Source organism: Cyclopterus lumpus, chromosome 6, assembly GCF_009769545.1.
Source record: "Cyclopterus lumpus isolate fCycLum1 chromosome 6, fCycLum1.pri, whole genome shotgun sequence".
NCBI classification, from domain to species: domain Eukaryota; kingdom Metazoa; phylum Chordata; class Actinopteri; order Perciformes; family Cyclopteridae; genus Cyclopterus; species Cyclopterus lumpus.
The window spans coordinates 14,950,545-14,966,133 of NC_046971.1; the positions used below are offsets into that span (position 1 = coordinate 14,950,545).

A 15,589-nucleotide genomic window follows, 5' to 3' on the forward strand; every position below is an offset into this window, starting at 1 on the left:
CTGAAATCCTTCCCACATGTTTGGCAGGTAAATGGCTTCTCACCTGTGTGAATTCTCATGTGAGCTTTTAAGTAACTGTTAAATTGGAAACTTTTCCCACACGTTTCACAAGTATGCGGCTTCGTACATTTATGTACGAGCAGGTGTCTCAGCAAATATGACTTGCACTTAAAAGCTTTCTCACACGTGTCACATTTGAATGCCTGAGTATGACAGTGACTCAATGTTGTCGTAGGATTAGATGCATTGTTTAAGTGACGGTTGTTTTTGTGATTCTGTTGTTCAGGCTCATTCTTGCCTCCTTCCTGATCTTGGCTCTCAGCTTCATGAGAGTTGAGAGAGAGGAGCTGCTGGTCACCATTTGGTGCCAATACCCCAGAGCTTGTAACTGAGATGTTTCCTAAAGGCTTTTCCCTCGTCACACTTTGACTTTGACTAAAGTTCAGAGTCTGATCTTCACCGTAGTCACTTTCCTCATAAGTAGGACTGAACATAAAGACATCCGTCTCCTGCTTCAGTGCAAGCTTCTCTCCCTCATCACTGGTGCAGAGTTCATCCAGTTGCTGTGTAATCTGTGGAGGCTCTGGGTCCTCTTGGTCCAGACCGGAGTTCCTCTCCTGAACACAGAGCTGCTGCTGGTCAGCAAGAACCTCCTCCTCCTTACAGACAGGTTGTTGTGAGAGCTCTGGAGGGACAAAGGACGCAATGAATAGGATACTGCTGCGATAAGCAGAAGATACAACACGTGACCTTTTGTGAGACGAACTACTCTGTTGGCTTGTTGTTGAGGTTTTACACACCTATCCTGTGTAACTTCACTTCAGGTTTCAAAACCACATCCAACAATCTGCGCTGACGATCGATCTCTTCCTCGTACTCGACAATAGTTTTGTTTAAAACTCCGAATATTTCCTCAGCAGCAGCAGTTAGTCGCTCGGTGACAAACTCTCTCAAATACATCACTACAGACATTATTGCTATTTAATAATTACAATTGAATTAATTATCTTCAACGCTACGACAACATCGTCTTCCAGCCACCAGCCACTGTGTGTCATTTACTTCCGCTTCGTGTCACACTGTTAAAGTTCCGACAGTGGAAGTACGGGAGCTTGTCTGTCCGCTTTCAACTGATGTCATTTTATTATGTACGACATTAGTAGAAATGTGTATTTCTTGCAAAATCCCACAATAAATTTGGAACGACTTTACACACTACTAATCTGTACTAACGGACATGTTTTGCTGTTACTTCTGTGGTAGAAAAAGTATGTAATGATACCGAGTAAGTCCTACAATAATGAAATAAGGAACTGAGACCAGAACATTCAATACGAATATAGGTTGTTATAAACATTGTATTATATGTTATACTTAAGTAATACACAAATTACATAGCATTGTATTTCATAGAAAATGTCAAAGCATAGTCTAATACAAAAGTCATCGTAATAAAAAGCCACAATATGTAATGTCATAATATAGTATTCCATAAAAATTGTATATAACATATTATGTCATAGTAGTATGTCAAAAGTAAGTACAATGTCATAATAACATATGTTTATATTATAATTCCATTCAATTTATACAGTAAATGGAATTATTTATGTCATTATAGAATGACATAAACATGTCCTGTAGATAAATGAACGCCTCATTGCTACAATGAGGGACGAAGATTGGTGAAAAATTATCTAAAAGTGAACTGAATCAACTTTGGGAATTCATCCAGCAGACTCTCCAAAGCTCAACTTCTAATTCAAGCTTTGATGTAAACTTTAAAGCTGTCTGATTGGTTGTTTCCTACAGCAATGCTCTCTGGGACTTGTAGTTGACACCCCTTACATTTATCTATTTACTTGTTCCAAGCAAGAGTGTCTGATATTTTGTTCTGAGGGTGTAACTCTGATAGTTTTATGTTTTATGACTGTGTAATGTGACAGTTGGTTGAAAATGTTGCATTACACATTCACCTGATGCAAACACAACTGAATACCAAATAAAGATTTTTTTTTTAAATATTGAGTGCACCAGTTCCTTATTTCATAACACTCTTGTTGGGATCCAGTGGTGATTTAATAAAAGTTCTGAACAATAATTGGATGTCTGTATTTTTTTTGCTTTATTTGTAGAATTTTGTACACATTATTTATTTGGGAGGAAAATCTGAAAAATGTAATATCGTATACAATCTAAATATGTAATTATTGTTCACAACTGTGAAGTAAACTTAATTTTAATGTTTTTGTTACTTCAAAATGTTGATGATACGTTCTTATCTCAAGCAGAAACCTTGTCTGCCTACCATTACATTAATTTAGCTGATGCTTTTATCCAAAGCCACTTTCATTAAGTGCATTCAACCATTTGGATACAACCCACAATGGCAAGAATCACAGAAGTATAATCAACTACAGCAAATATGTGGAATTTCTTTTTAAGTACTACATTTAGCATCAATAAGAAACAACAAAAATATTTGTATATTATATATGATGTGATTATGTGCTTGTTGAGCTCCCAGTATGGAAGGTGCCCTGACCCAGTTCAGGTCCTCCCATTGACACCATTGTCCAGTGCACCATTGTGGAGGATGACAAAGTATGATACTTTGTCTCCTCCTGTTGTTTCTGAAATTACATTTGTATGATAGTTTCATGACATTTTAAAGACATGCTATATGATTAATTGTTTTATGACATACTATTGTGTATATACTGTGACCTTTTAATTAAAAAATTTTATGACATACTATACTATGAAATGTTGCTGTATTATCCAGGTGAGTTTTTGAGGTCTTCCTCTCCTCCCCTCAATGCCCTTTTCTCCATCTAGTCTACTGGTCCTCCACCAACACCTCACAAATGGGCTCCTGCAAGAAAGTGAGAATGCTGTTAATCCCATTTAGAACATGGGGTAGTGGTGCACGTCAGCCTCTTCTGGCTAAAACTAGTATTACAACAACAACAACATCACAAAAAGTATTGTCTTTTCGGTGATTTTGGCTCTGCATGAGATCTTGAGTCTCCATGCTTAACCATTTTTCTGATATTGTCTGTCAGCTACTTGAGAGTTAGGAGAGAGAAGAGCTGGTGGTCACTTTCCTTAAAAGTAGGAGACAAGATAAAGGCGTCCGTCTCCTGCTGCTGTACAAGCAGCTCCTCCTGACTGGCACTTTTAAGCTTTGGTGCATCAGGGTCTGACATGTGCATAGATAGACCTCAAAGGGGGCTTGAGCACCTGGCGGTTGGACTTCTAGGGAGAAAGTGCCCTTTTTCAGTTTTAATTAGATACATTCCTGTTTGCTTGATCAGACATGTTTTCAGTTAGTTTCTGTTTTCCACATCTGATGAAGAGCAGTGTATGTGTACAGCTATATCCCTAAACGCTGTCTCATCCAGACAGAGACCTAAACGGGTTCTGTATCTGTGAGGCGGTCTGGAAGGGTTACTACCATAACAGCGGAGCGATAAGGTCATTCACACCAGACTACCGGACAGGTAGATTCTCATAACTTTACGACTTTCTTTTAAAAAATATTGCAACTTCTCACAGATATGTGTTATGTGTTTTGAATGTGCAAAAAGCTTTGAACAACAGCAGAAATCTTCCTGAAACGCCATTGCTGTCAGGGTTTTAAAAATTAAATACAAATTAATTAATGGATTATTGATGTGAATAGGTGCCATAATAAATATTTGAACGCATAATGGTTTACCTGGGGTCTAGATTGTGTGTTTTCCTTTACATAAATAAATACATTTCCACCATAAATTTATGCAAAAGAAAATTCAGATTAGTGCATAAAAATTCCTCAGAATACAAGAAATTACACTCGTATTTTTCTGGGGGAGGACCCCAAATCCACTGAACTAAACTAATTAAACCAAGGTGGCAGTGCAGTGGCATTACACTAGGAAGATTCAGAAGAGATATTCATGATTTCAAGATAAAGTTGACATGTGCTAATTGTTCTCCTAATTTTAGAGTAGCTGAAATGTTGTGATTTTTTATTTTTTATGTTATTGAAGAAAGGTTGATTGAGTTTTTACTTTCACATTTTCCCTTCAAATATATTGTGCAATTAATTATCTGTACAGAGGAAAAGGCAGAATCTTGGGTAAAAGAAACTCCCCTGTATACATTTGGAGTATAGCCTATGGTGTAAATGTTCCCCTCTTTGATCCAATAAGAGCCCAGATGAACTCTCACACCCACACACATGTCAAGATCTAGTGGTTTGCAGTAAATCATCTCATGTATTGAAGGATCAACTGAAATGTAGGCCGACTGTATGCCTCAGTTCTAATTGCATGTTTTTATGCCAGTGACATCTCTCACCAGACCCAGTTATTTACATCACAGCACATCTAAATAGGAGATCAGCCAAATGCCTGCATGCGTTGACAGATGGTGAGACAACCCCCGTGTTAAACGGCATAGATTGGGGTCAGTGGTGGATAATATCGGGTATCTATCATCCACTGTGTGCTACACATTATACAGCCATATGCACACCGGAGGCCAAAGCAACCTGACACATGGCGTTTCTCCAATGTCTGCACACCTGCGATGGATCAAGTTGACTACATAGCTTTTTCTTTTAAGGGCTCTATGTGTGCCCGTTAGTGTCCATGCGGGGCAGGACAACATTCATGATATTATGTTTTTGCCTTGAACCTCAGCGATACCCCTGTTTTGAATAAACCTAGAACCACAAGGCGCGTCCGCGTGCTGCTCTCGTTCGCGTCCACGCGCACAGGTCCGCTTTGCATCTCGTCAAAACAAAGCGGGGGCGAGCCATTGAGCGAGCGGCTGGTTCATGAATGAGTCCCCCTCTAGCGCACAGCAGGTCGGATCCTCCATCCGCCTGCACCCCGATGCCCGTTTGGGTGCGCAGACCTACGGCGAACAGTAGAGGAGCTAGCCGCTGATGAGCCCGGGACCGTAAACACTTCGCACCAGAGCTGCATGCCCGTTTCATCCCATCAGGAACAAACCAAAGGATCAGGCGCGGTGAGTGCGGGCTCCAGTGGGCGGGCAGAGCCACATGACATACGGCAACTTTGTGGCCATTATCGTAGTTTTCCTCCAAAGGGAGACTTCGCGATGCGTTTGTTCCAGTCTGTGTGTGTGTCCACAAGCCCGCCACGTTGTTTACGGTGCTACTTTGCCTCATTCTCTCGTCCACCCAGGTAGAACAAAAAGAAAACCACGAAAACCCTCCACGTACGCACGACTGGCAGTACATTCCTCCCTGTAGGATAAACGTGTGCTGTGGATTGCGAGTCTGTGCGATTGATTGTCTATCTTATATCGAATAAACGTGACAAGGATAGTGTAGTGGGCTATCAATAAGCCAGAAAGGCAATACAGAGACTGATATAAATGATAAGTGCAATCGATCTGACTGAGGTCGCTTCTAAAAGAAAAGGAGGAGGGGTGAACAAAAGCAGAAATGCCCAGACTGGCGTGGCATGGCATGTCGGGTCGACAGTGCGTACAGTCTTTCGCTTCTCAACATCTGGCTGAGATGTGATCTATACTCTCCTGAATCTGCAGGCCGACCCTCCCGAAAACACACCACTCACCAATTGCATCATGCGTGCATGGTGGCTGTGAAGGGGAGGCTCGTGTGTGTCTTTGTCTGTGGAGTGACAGCCCAGACTGTTGTTCCCCCTCTGACCAGGCGATGGTGCTTTACTATGCCCAATATGTTTATATGGGGAGACACCCAAATATACTATCATACTGTACCGTACTACCTTCGTGGCAAATTTACAGGAATAATTCACCCGCACCCACAGTCTTAGGCTACTGTACATGCACACACATGCATTTCCTCTATTTCTCTGATGCAATGTCTGTGTTATTGTGTGAAGGTAAGGGCGTAGCTTGAGCTCTGATTGCAAAACACTCTTCCTAATGTTGACATAACAGAATAAGGAAACAGAACCCAACTGATTTTACACAACATCTCCTTTATTCTCACATGTGTGGCTTAACTTTCTTCTGTGTCCCTGTGACTGTAAGTTTGACTTTCATTAGTGCTTCATTGTCCCTTATTTCATTCATTGTCTCAAAGTAAGTGATAGCAGTACTACAATGACTGTCAGGCCCTGCGATGTTTTTTCCCTGATGCATCGCACAGTTGCTTGATTCACCCACAGTTCACTTTATGTACATATGAGGAGATGTTTACATTCATATCAACCTTAACAACCATGTGTCCATCATCTCTCCTCTTATGTTCAGATGCTTGATGGACTCCGGCGGAGGCACGCCTCGCGGCCCTCCTCCCGACCCCTGTCACTCAACTTCAGCACCTTCTCTGCCCCTCCCCCAAGCCCAGACATGGACAGCAGCAGTGAGCATCCAATCAGGAGGTGAGGAGCAGTTCCTGGGATTAACATTTCACAACGCACAGAATCCTGGGAAATGCATGAAATATTAATTTACATGCCGAAAAATGCCAACGTTTTTTCTCCCAAAAGATTTAATTAAGAGGCTGAGCTTCGCTTCAACAGATGTTGAACTGATGATAATGATCTCCTGGTGGGATGTTTGTATGATGTTCATCTCATGAATTCCATGTGTTCTGTGTCTGTGTGTACGTGGGCGTGGAAGAGGGTCTGTTGTTTATAGTTTGTGGACTGCGTGGGTTTGAATTCCTCATTTCTTCTTTATTTTTTTCAGTGCTAGTTTTCATCAGTACCGTCTGACAATACGAAAACAATGTTTTTTTTGTTTTGTTTTTTGTTTTTACACTCACATCCTGAAGTGAGTTAGGATTTATTTAGGGGAATTTGTATCACATGGAGCTGGTCCAAAAATACGTTTTTGATGTTATCTTGTTGTTTCCATTGCATAGTTTGTCCACCAGAGAGCACTGACAGTTTTTTTATTTTATTTTTAAATGTCCCACTCTGTAAATTTTAGTGCTGCTATCTGTAAATTATTATTATTATCTCTGAGTTTAACATTTTGGGTAATACTCTCTTTCACTTTGTTGACGAGAGTTAGACGGGCATATTGATATATATTTAATGTCTGTACGGTAAATATAATGCTAATTTTAAAGCTCTAAAGGTTTTTGTAGAAGTGTAGAAGCTGCAGACGGCTCAGGGGTTGTGTGCAAGACTATTTGGTTGTCGGGTGCTGTGACTCCCGGGAGTCTTCACTGGTTTTCTGGGAATTTCACAGTGACGTCACACAAAATAGTCCACCGGTTCCAGTTTTTAAGCTTAGCAAACCAACTGTTTGTTCACAAAGAGAATAGTATCAGTCTTCTAACTCTCAGCAAACAAAGTGAAAAAGATTTGCCCCAAAATGTAAAAATCTTCCTTCCACCACAGTCACTATCTATCGCCTACCAGCGCTGGCTCACAACTGAGCTTGAATATGACGTTCATTACAGTTCAAGCTAGGGTTGCAGGTCATATTTCAAAAGGAAATATTGGTGTTATGTTAATAATACACATAATATGTAAATAACCCAGCACCTCTTAAATCATGCTTTGTATGGTTAGACTCTTTTGCTACACTCGCATTTTGAATAATTAATTTGACAAAAAAGACACAACACGCATAATAGACTAGAGTTAAAGATGAATTTGACTGAAAATATTATTTTGTTGTTTCTTCCCCCCCCCCCCCAAATATTCTATAGCTATCACGATAATGTAAGTTTAAGTTCTTCTGGCCATGATAATCGTGTGAACATCATCGTGAATATTTCAAGCAAGCTAATAAATGGGTAGAAAAAAGATGATTATTCAACCGTAAAAAATATAAGAAACTGGATATCAATATTATTATCATCTTCAACGACCCAGTAACAGTTCGTCTCTAGTCTTACACATTGCAGCTGTGCTGAAAATGGAGGAGCCGGAAAACCTTCTTCATTGTCATGCATTGTGTCACTACTTCCTATCCCTGTTGTTGCTGATAATGAGCCGAACAACTTCCTCCTCCACGTCCGCCTCCTTGCTGTACAGTGACAAGCACAACAAAGTCCCAACAGCTTCAGTCTGGTTACCCTGCAGTTCCTCTGGCATCTGTGCGCTGCATAAATATGTGTTTGTATCAATGGTTGTTTTGTACGGATTATCCCACCCATCAATGCATGTGCTATTGTTTCCTCCTCTTCTGAGACCTCGGGCAGAGCAGTGGCCCACCTCCTGACTTGGCTCCGCCCATGCTGCTCTTAACGTGCTGCCCCTCTCTCACCGTGCATCTTTCTATCCTACTTCTCTCCTCCTCTGTCACCGGCTGTTCTTTCTATTGTCATTGTTCTTTTTCCCCTCTCAGTGTACTCCACCCAGCTCTCCGATTCACACAGCTTATGTTCTCCCCTCCAGCTATCTCTAGCTCGTAGGCTGACCTTCTTTCTACACTGTCCACTACTTAGTGCACACTCTTGTTTCTTTCAACTTCCTCTATATCTCCCTCATGAGGACTTTGCACCGGCTGAAGTTGATGAGCTCCCCCAGCCTCAGCGAGCTGGGAAAGAGCGAGAAAGGTTCACCAGAGGACCGAGGAGAGAAGCAGAAGAGGGCAGGAGCCAACGCCACCTGGAACGGGTACGTCGCATACACTCAAGGTGCAAAACAATGTGGTGGCTAAAATGCATTTTGAACCATGATGTTGATGAACCGTGTGTTGTGTTGCAGTATCCACAACGCTGTCATAGCAGTGTTCCAGAAGAAAGGTTTGGCAGATAACGAACTCTACGTCCTCAACGAAGGTGTCCGGTACGTTTATACAGAAACAGGCACACACGCATTCACACAGTTCAGAAACAACATCCTTATTTTGCTGTCTATGTCTTTTATAATGATTTTTTGCCATAATTTGTATAATTACTGTGCTGTTCCACGTTTGCTGACTGACATTTTCTTGTGAATAAGTTTGTTTGTGTAAATGTACTGTCTGTTGGCCTGGAGAGTCATGTGGTTATGCCAGACATCTCATTAACTTACTTAAACCAGACCCATCACATCAGCCATTACAGCCCAGTAAACATATTTCCATGTACAGAAATGCCACGAGGTTGACACACATTTCTTCAACTACACAGGAAACTCTCGATTATAATGCAGTAAAACAGGGTGCTCAGTCGATTGCTTTACATCCTGTGGTTGTGTTCAATGCAATTGCACATTCAATGCAGATTGGTAATTAATTGCAGGTTGTAAACACCTTATTCACACATAATAATGGTTGAATACTGTCCATCTTCTGACTATGACTGTTGTGTTTGAGTCATAAAGTGAAGCAAAAGCCTCACGTTTGTTTCCTCAGGCATCTGTTGAAGACTGAGCTGGGGTTTTTCTTCACAGAGTACCTTCAGGTAATACTCTTTTAATATTGAAATGAGATTGGGATTATGGCTGTAAAACCCATTCAGATAAGTGAAAGCAGTGCTGTCTGCAATATTAATCTTCAATGGCATCTTTTCACTGTATTTCACAGAACCAGTTGCTCACGAAAGGCATGGTCATCCTTCGGGACAAAATAAGGTTCTACGAAGGTAATGCTGACTGGATAAATGGTCTGAATACGTTTTGTAGTGTTCTGTGCCTGTGAGTTAAGTCTGAATCAAAGTCTTTTTGACATGTTTCTGTGTGATTGATGCAGGTCAGAAGTTACTTGACTCCCTGGCAGAGACCTGGGACTTCTTCTTCTGTGATGTTCTCTCGATGCTGCAGGCCATCTTCCACCCGGTTCAGGTGCACAGATATCTTAAGAGTCAGCTGTTTCTTGTCTTTGCTGCCCAACAACCTCAGATAATCAACCGGTTTTCTCTGTTGTCCTTAATGTGTGCAGGGTAAGGAGCCCTCTGTCCGACAGCTAGCTCTGCTTCACTTCAGGAACACCATAGTCCTGAGTGTAAAGTTAGAGGACGCCCTGTCTCGGCCTCGGGCCCGTGTGCCGCCCTCTGTTACACAGATGCTGCTTATTCTACAGGTAGGCCTGCAGGCCAAACTTATTAACCGGTTTCCTCACTCAATGTTTGCTTATCCTTTCTGATCCCAAGTCAAAACGGTATCCAAATTATGTTTTTGAACACAGAGAAAGCAAACACATAGGAGTGAACCACTATCACCGATGATCATTTCCAGCTCCAATCTAATGTCTAGACGTAAATACATCATTATCAATTAATCTGATGTGCTTTTTAAAATTATTATCAACATTTAATCAATAACATGTCAAAAATAAACAAATTACCTCCACACAATCCTTGGACACAGGTTTCTGACATTCTATTATTGTTTATTCCTACTGTTTTATTGTCTCTTATTATTGTTTATATTTTCTCAGTGTGTGATCTATCGTCTATTTACATTTTATTTACACTGATATGTAACAGAAAAGTAGAAAATGTTTGATATTTTTATGCCATAAATGGCTTATTCTGTAAAGATTGTCTTGACTATGGAAACAATATTAGTCTAGACCAGTGGTTCTCAACCTATTTTCAATGATGTGCACCATGTGGACATTTTCTTACCCCCTAACTAGTGCAAATCATTTTTCTTTGAAAAAAGATACAGCGCTGTGCCATCAGTGTCTGATTTAATATAGAATATATAAAATTCAGTTTATTAACTTACACTTATATTTTATTGAATATTTATTAAATAACTATTTTCAAAGGATTTTTGAATTAATGCTGATTTTAAACATGTTAAAATCTCATGGAGGACCTTCACATACTCCGAGGTGTACTCGTACCCCCATTTAAGAACCACTGCTCGAGATCAACAGAAACAATCTATTGTATGACTTTGATGCCTGTCTCTGTCTGTTGTTAGGGGGTCCATGAGTCGCGCGGCGTGAACGAGGACTACCTGAGACTTGAGTCCCTGATTCAGAAGGTGGTCTCGCCCTACCTGGGCACACACGGGCTTTACTCTGAAGATGGTACTGAGGCCCATTGCTGTGTTCTGGGTGAGACTATGAACCCAGAAGCAGAGTAATATAATGCCCTGTGGTTGACAAATTACATACATTTAACACCTTCCCTGCTTTCTTTTCTCATCTTTCAGAGAAGCGTTTACCGTGGGGCTGGTCCAAGTCTGCAGATCAACCTTCTAAAAACCCTGTGGTACGATCGAAAAGCTACAATATCCCTCTGCTCCTGACCCCTGTGGCGGAGTATGACCCAGATGCCAGCTCTGTTGGCAGTGGAGGAATTCGGCGCCACTCGGCCTGTGAGATTATAACATGCCTGGAAGAACAAGGACTGGCCTACGCTGACTTGGCCTCAGGATCTGAACTGTCTGGCCCTTCCTCCAACAGGCTGCGTGTGGGCTCTCACTTCAATGGTATGACACAGATCAAGATGTCTGAAAAAAACTGAAATCATACTATCATAATGTCATAATAATCCAATACCCTCTCATACACAGGTATTGTACAAGCGGGCCCGAGTGCCATGGCCTTGCCTCTTTCGTCTCCTTCTATCCTTACCCTTCATTCCTCAGGAGCGCTGCACGGCACTGAGGCCACAACAACAATGACTGATCTCAGTAAGGGTGCATCCTCCACACCGCCCAGTGAATCATCCAGCCCTGAAACCATAATTGGACAAGTGCTTGAGTCTGCCGACTCAGACTCAGATGGGATATTTATTGATTTTCCACCTCATTCCTCGGAGGCTATGGGGTACTGCCGCGAGAGCAGACAGAGCACCGTGTAGCTGTGGTTGCCTTTTAGGAGGGCAAAATCTAAAAAATAATACAGCTACATATCATTAAATTAGTGCCATCTTCCTTTCTTACGAGTCTATTCCAAATGCTTTCACTGATGAGTGCAAACCTTGCAGATCTAAAATGTCAACTTTTTTTTAATTTTTATATTTGGTCCAACAACATACAAAACAAATCCTAGTGGAATAAGATAATGGACTGAAAGGTTTTACCAGGTTTCCAACTTGAGGAAAATGTAGTTGTGAGTGACTTTAGCCAGGCTTTTTATCCTGAGCGTTCAAATGTTTTCATAAACCAAAATCAGTCAGATTATATTCTTAATGGACACATCTGGTGACATTCTATATTTCTCTTATTGACAAAGAAATTGTTTGAGAATACCAAAATCAACAATTAAGTTTAGCCTCCGTAGCCGAAGCATGATTTATCTTGCCACTGCCACAAATCCTAAATCTAATAACACATCCAAAACCTACCACACATGTTTCTTCACTTGTATAAACGTAGCCACTGTAGTTTATTTTGACTCAATGCCACATTCACATTGATGGTTCGTAGAAAAATGCAACAAAAATGTCCCCAACAAATGCACTATTTACTCTTGTTATTTGTGAAAGGTACAGTACCAAAGAATGATTCTGCTTTCTTGAATATGAAACTATTTATTTGTAACCCATTTTTAGAGATGCATGTCTTTAGTAGAAATAAATGGGCTTGGAGCTGAGTTTCACAGTCACGTTGGGGAAGTCAGAAAGTATTGAGTGATGGACACATTGGGGTTTTTGGTCTTTTCATGAGATTTGTTGACAATATCAAAAATATACAATATTGCCTTTTAAATCATAGAGGAGCATGTTAATCCTTAAAAAAATTGAGTTATGATATTTTCAAACAGCACCAGTTTTGTTTACCTTTACTGAGGAGATGGCTGTTAACAGCCACTATTTATCCGGAAAACAGACAGAAACTTTCTTTTTTTTCTCATGGATTTGTTTTTGTATTTGTGTATTTTGAACCTCATAACAGTTTATATGTTGTGGTTATGTTTTGTTGTCTGCCTCTTGGCAGTAATAAGGTCTTCTGCTCTCTCTCTTATGTGCGATAGCTTATGAAAATGTGGACTGTTGATTTGTTTTTTATTGTCAGCGGGTGTCATAGAGGTTTAATGCAAACATCTCTTCTTAGAGCAAATATCAGTGTGACAGCATTTGCTTTTCTGTATTAGCTCTGTACAGCAGCACTCTGAGGAATGACTATGTTTATTGTTTACATTTGATAAAGACATGAACATTTTTTAACTGAATGTCGTCTCACGCACTACATTTTGCACCACCACTACCTTGTAAATAAAAATGCATTGCTGGCTTTTAAGACAGCTAGATGGTGTAAAGTGAGCGTTTACCTTTAAATGAATTGAAATTTAAATAAGGGCTTTTTAACTGAATCTTTTTCAAACAATGTTTTACCTCAAGCGCTTTGTACTTTACTTTTTTGACAATCTATAATGTCTACGGAGTTGTACTTTGTATTAATTTGTTATACCAGCCCAGTAAAAATTAAATAAATTTGAATAGTATTTGAAAACATGGGTTATCGCCTTCTATTTTAAACAATTCATTTATTATAAATATAACATTTGCCCTGATTGATATTGCTTTGGCTATGTATGAGTAGCCACACAGACCTTTGATGTGGTTGGTCATTAAGAATGGATTTAGTTTTCATGCATTTAGTCAAGCTTCATTCAACCACCTACAGTATAATAGGGCTGCAGTCAGGATTTGAGAAATTGCGAGGTCATGAGTCCAAATCCCCTGAATGTACCTCCCACCTCCATCCCAGGAAACTGTAACCAGAAAAAATAAAGAATTATTTCTCATATTTTAAATCTGGATTTGAAAAAAGTCTAAACATACTGTTATCACCCAATATAACAAGCATGTGTATATATTTGTAAACCCCCCTCAGGTTGAGGTTTGAGATTAATTCTTGACAGTGGTAAATATTGAACTCAATTTACTACATTTCTTTCATACCTTTCAGCTCAATTGACATTTACTAGAATTCTAGTAAATTGACCAGAGTTGACTCAGTGAACTCAAGTTATCCAAATCAGCTGATAAAATCACACTTTGCTTTGAGAAGGGGTGCCGGAAGCCTGCAGGTATGTACCAAAATAAAACACAGTTGATCGAAGCCATGCTTTTGTTTTGTAAAGATTGACCGGAAACCCTGGAGTTAGTGAAACTGCTGTCGGAGCGAAGCTGAAAGCCGCTAAAAGCTCCGAGCTAAGCTAACGACACGGTGGTCGAGCGGCTTCCAGTTTAAAACTGAATGACCACAAGTGCGGACATTTGTCTCGCTGATGAGGAGCCGGCCTTTGACTGTCCGAGTCCACGTGGTAAGACGTCTTTCTTCCAACAATGTTTGTATTTGCATTGCACAAGTTAGCTAACGTACAGTAGCTTCAGGTTTACACTAAGTGGAAGTCACGTTAGTTCACAGGGACGTTAGTGGAGGGCTCGTGTTAACGTGACCAAAGAAAGCGACTGTTTTCTGTCGTTACACCGATCAAAGAGCGAGATCGAGTCTGCTGTGTTTGTGTTTTCAGATCTGTGTGTGTGCGTGTGTCTCTGAAGTCCTCGGTCCCTCTGGGTGAGACTGGCTCTGAGCCAGTCCTCTGTAGATGAAGATGTCCCTGGCCCAGCGAGTGCTCCTATCGTGGATCTTCTCCCTGATCTTCCTCATCATGCTGGTCCTCAAGCTGGACTCTAAGATTAACTGGAACTGGTTTATCATCTTCCTCCCTGTCTGGACCTTTGACACCATCCTCATCCTCATGCTGATAGTGAAGATGGTGGGGCGCTGCAAGCCGGACTTTGACCCCCGCGATGGGGAGCAGAGCCTGAAGAGGCGGTTGTGGTACCTGACAGCCTTACTGCTGAAGCTGGCCTTCTGCCTGACACTGTGCTCCCGCCTGGAGAGGCTCACTGAAATGTGGGTCAGTGTGGTGTGTGTCCCTCTTTGGGTGCTGCTGGGTGGGGCACTGGTGGAGCTGGGACACAGTGTCTTCCACTACAGGAGGGAATGAACCAAATGACTGTTGAAATCCAACACAAGTGACAAGACGTTATGCTCAAGTGTCTCTCTCTTGGGACGCACCAATCGGATCTACTGGATTGGTATCGGGGCCGACACTGACCCCATAACGTGGATCAGGTATCAGTCAGACATATTTAATACAGTTTCTTTGTCACCATGAAATTCACTGCGCCTGCTTCAAGTTACATTTACATCACAGCAGGCTGCAGACTAAAGGACATGGGTATGGGTAGTTTAGCATCTTGAGAATAATTCCAGCCTCCCCATAGTTTTGGCATTCATGTTGCCTTTTAAGCTCGTCAAGGAGAGTATGATTTTTATTTTACATTAGCTAGACCTGTACTGCCGGGTAAGACTTTAAGAAGTGGAGTCTGGCAAACAGACGGGCGTGATCTGCCATTGTCCAACATCAGTTACTTGTTGCACTAAATGTTGGTCTTCAGTTCAGCTTTGGTTGTGGGATCCTTATGAACAGTGACATTATCCACTGTGTGCCACTAAGCCATATTATACCTGTTTGTAAAATCACATCTGATTTCTATAAAGAAACCTCACAACTTCCATGTGTGATGGTACGTACACACATGACGCATTACATTATTTGCCAGTACTTTCCATCCCAAGATGTCACTGACACAAGTTGAATGTAAATCCATAATTTTCTCCAACTGTATATCAACTATTGTGGCATCAAACCTCATGACCATCGGTGCAATAGTCTTCAGTATTGGACCAACGTTGTCATCTCTAGACCCAAGCCGCTTATG

The 15,589-nt window shown here is 41.1% G+C and overlaps 3 protein-coding genes across 7 annotated transcripts in view; 2 read left to right on the forward strand and 1 right to left on the reverse strand.

The window, feature by feature from the left end:
* Positions 1-1,053, reverse strand: part of rad52 (RAD52 homolog, DNA repair protein) — a 7,898-nt gene extending 6,845 nt beyond the window's left edge. For all 3 annotated transcript variants that reach the window (XM_034535544.1, XM_034535543.1, XM_034535545.1), the window contains exons 1-2: positions 801-1,053; positions 1-685 (exon numbers count right to left, since the gene is read on the reverse strand). The exon at positions 1-685 is cut by the window's left edge and continues 2,256 nt beyond it. The gene's annotated coding sequence lies outside the window, so the exon portion shown is untranslated. The remainder of the gene's footprint in view (positions 686-800) is intronic.
* A 3,718-nt stretch (positions 1,054-4,771) lies between these two features.
* On the forward strand, positions 4,772-13,191 carry prr5a (proline rich 5a (renal)). 3 transcript variants are annotated; one of them, XM_034535458.1, is made up of 11 exons: positions 4,772-5,019; positions 6,259-6,389; positions 8,460-8,585; positions 8,676-8,756; positions 9,307-9,355; positions 9,478-9,535; positions 9,643-9,734; positions 9,832-9,972; positions 10,824-10,959; positions 11,058-11,336; positions 11,421-13,191. In XM_034535458.1, the coding sequence occupies exons 1-11, from the start codon at positions 4,975-4,977 to the stop codon at positions 11,708-11,710; spliced, it is 1,428 nt and encodes a 475-aa protein (XP_034391349.1). In that variant the 5' UTR covers positions 4,772-4,974; the 3' UTR covers positions 11,711-13,191. The 3 variants fall into 3 exon arrangements, with proteins under 3 accessions (XP_034391349.1, XP_034391351.1, XP_034391350.1); XM_034535460.1 differs by having other exon boundaries at positions 10,824-10,932; XM_034535459.1 differs by lacking the exon at positions 4,772-5,019 and adding an exon at positions 5,974-6,031.
* Positions 13,192-13,954: 763 nt separating this feature from the next.
* On the forward strand, positions 13,955-15,583 carry tmem60 (transmembrane protein 60). The gene is made up of 2 exons (XM_034535000.1): positions 13,955-14,121; positions 14,332-15,583. Exon 2 carries the CDS (start codon positions 14,407-14,409, stop codon positions 14,809-14,811), a length of 405 nt encoding a protein of 134 aa, XP_034390891.1. The 5' UTR covers positions 13,955-14,121; positions 14,332-14,406; the 3' UTR covers positions 14,812-15,583.
* Positions 15,584-15,589: the final 6 nt, after the last annotated feature.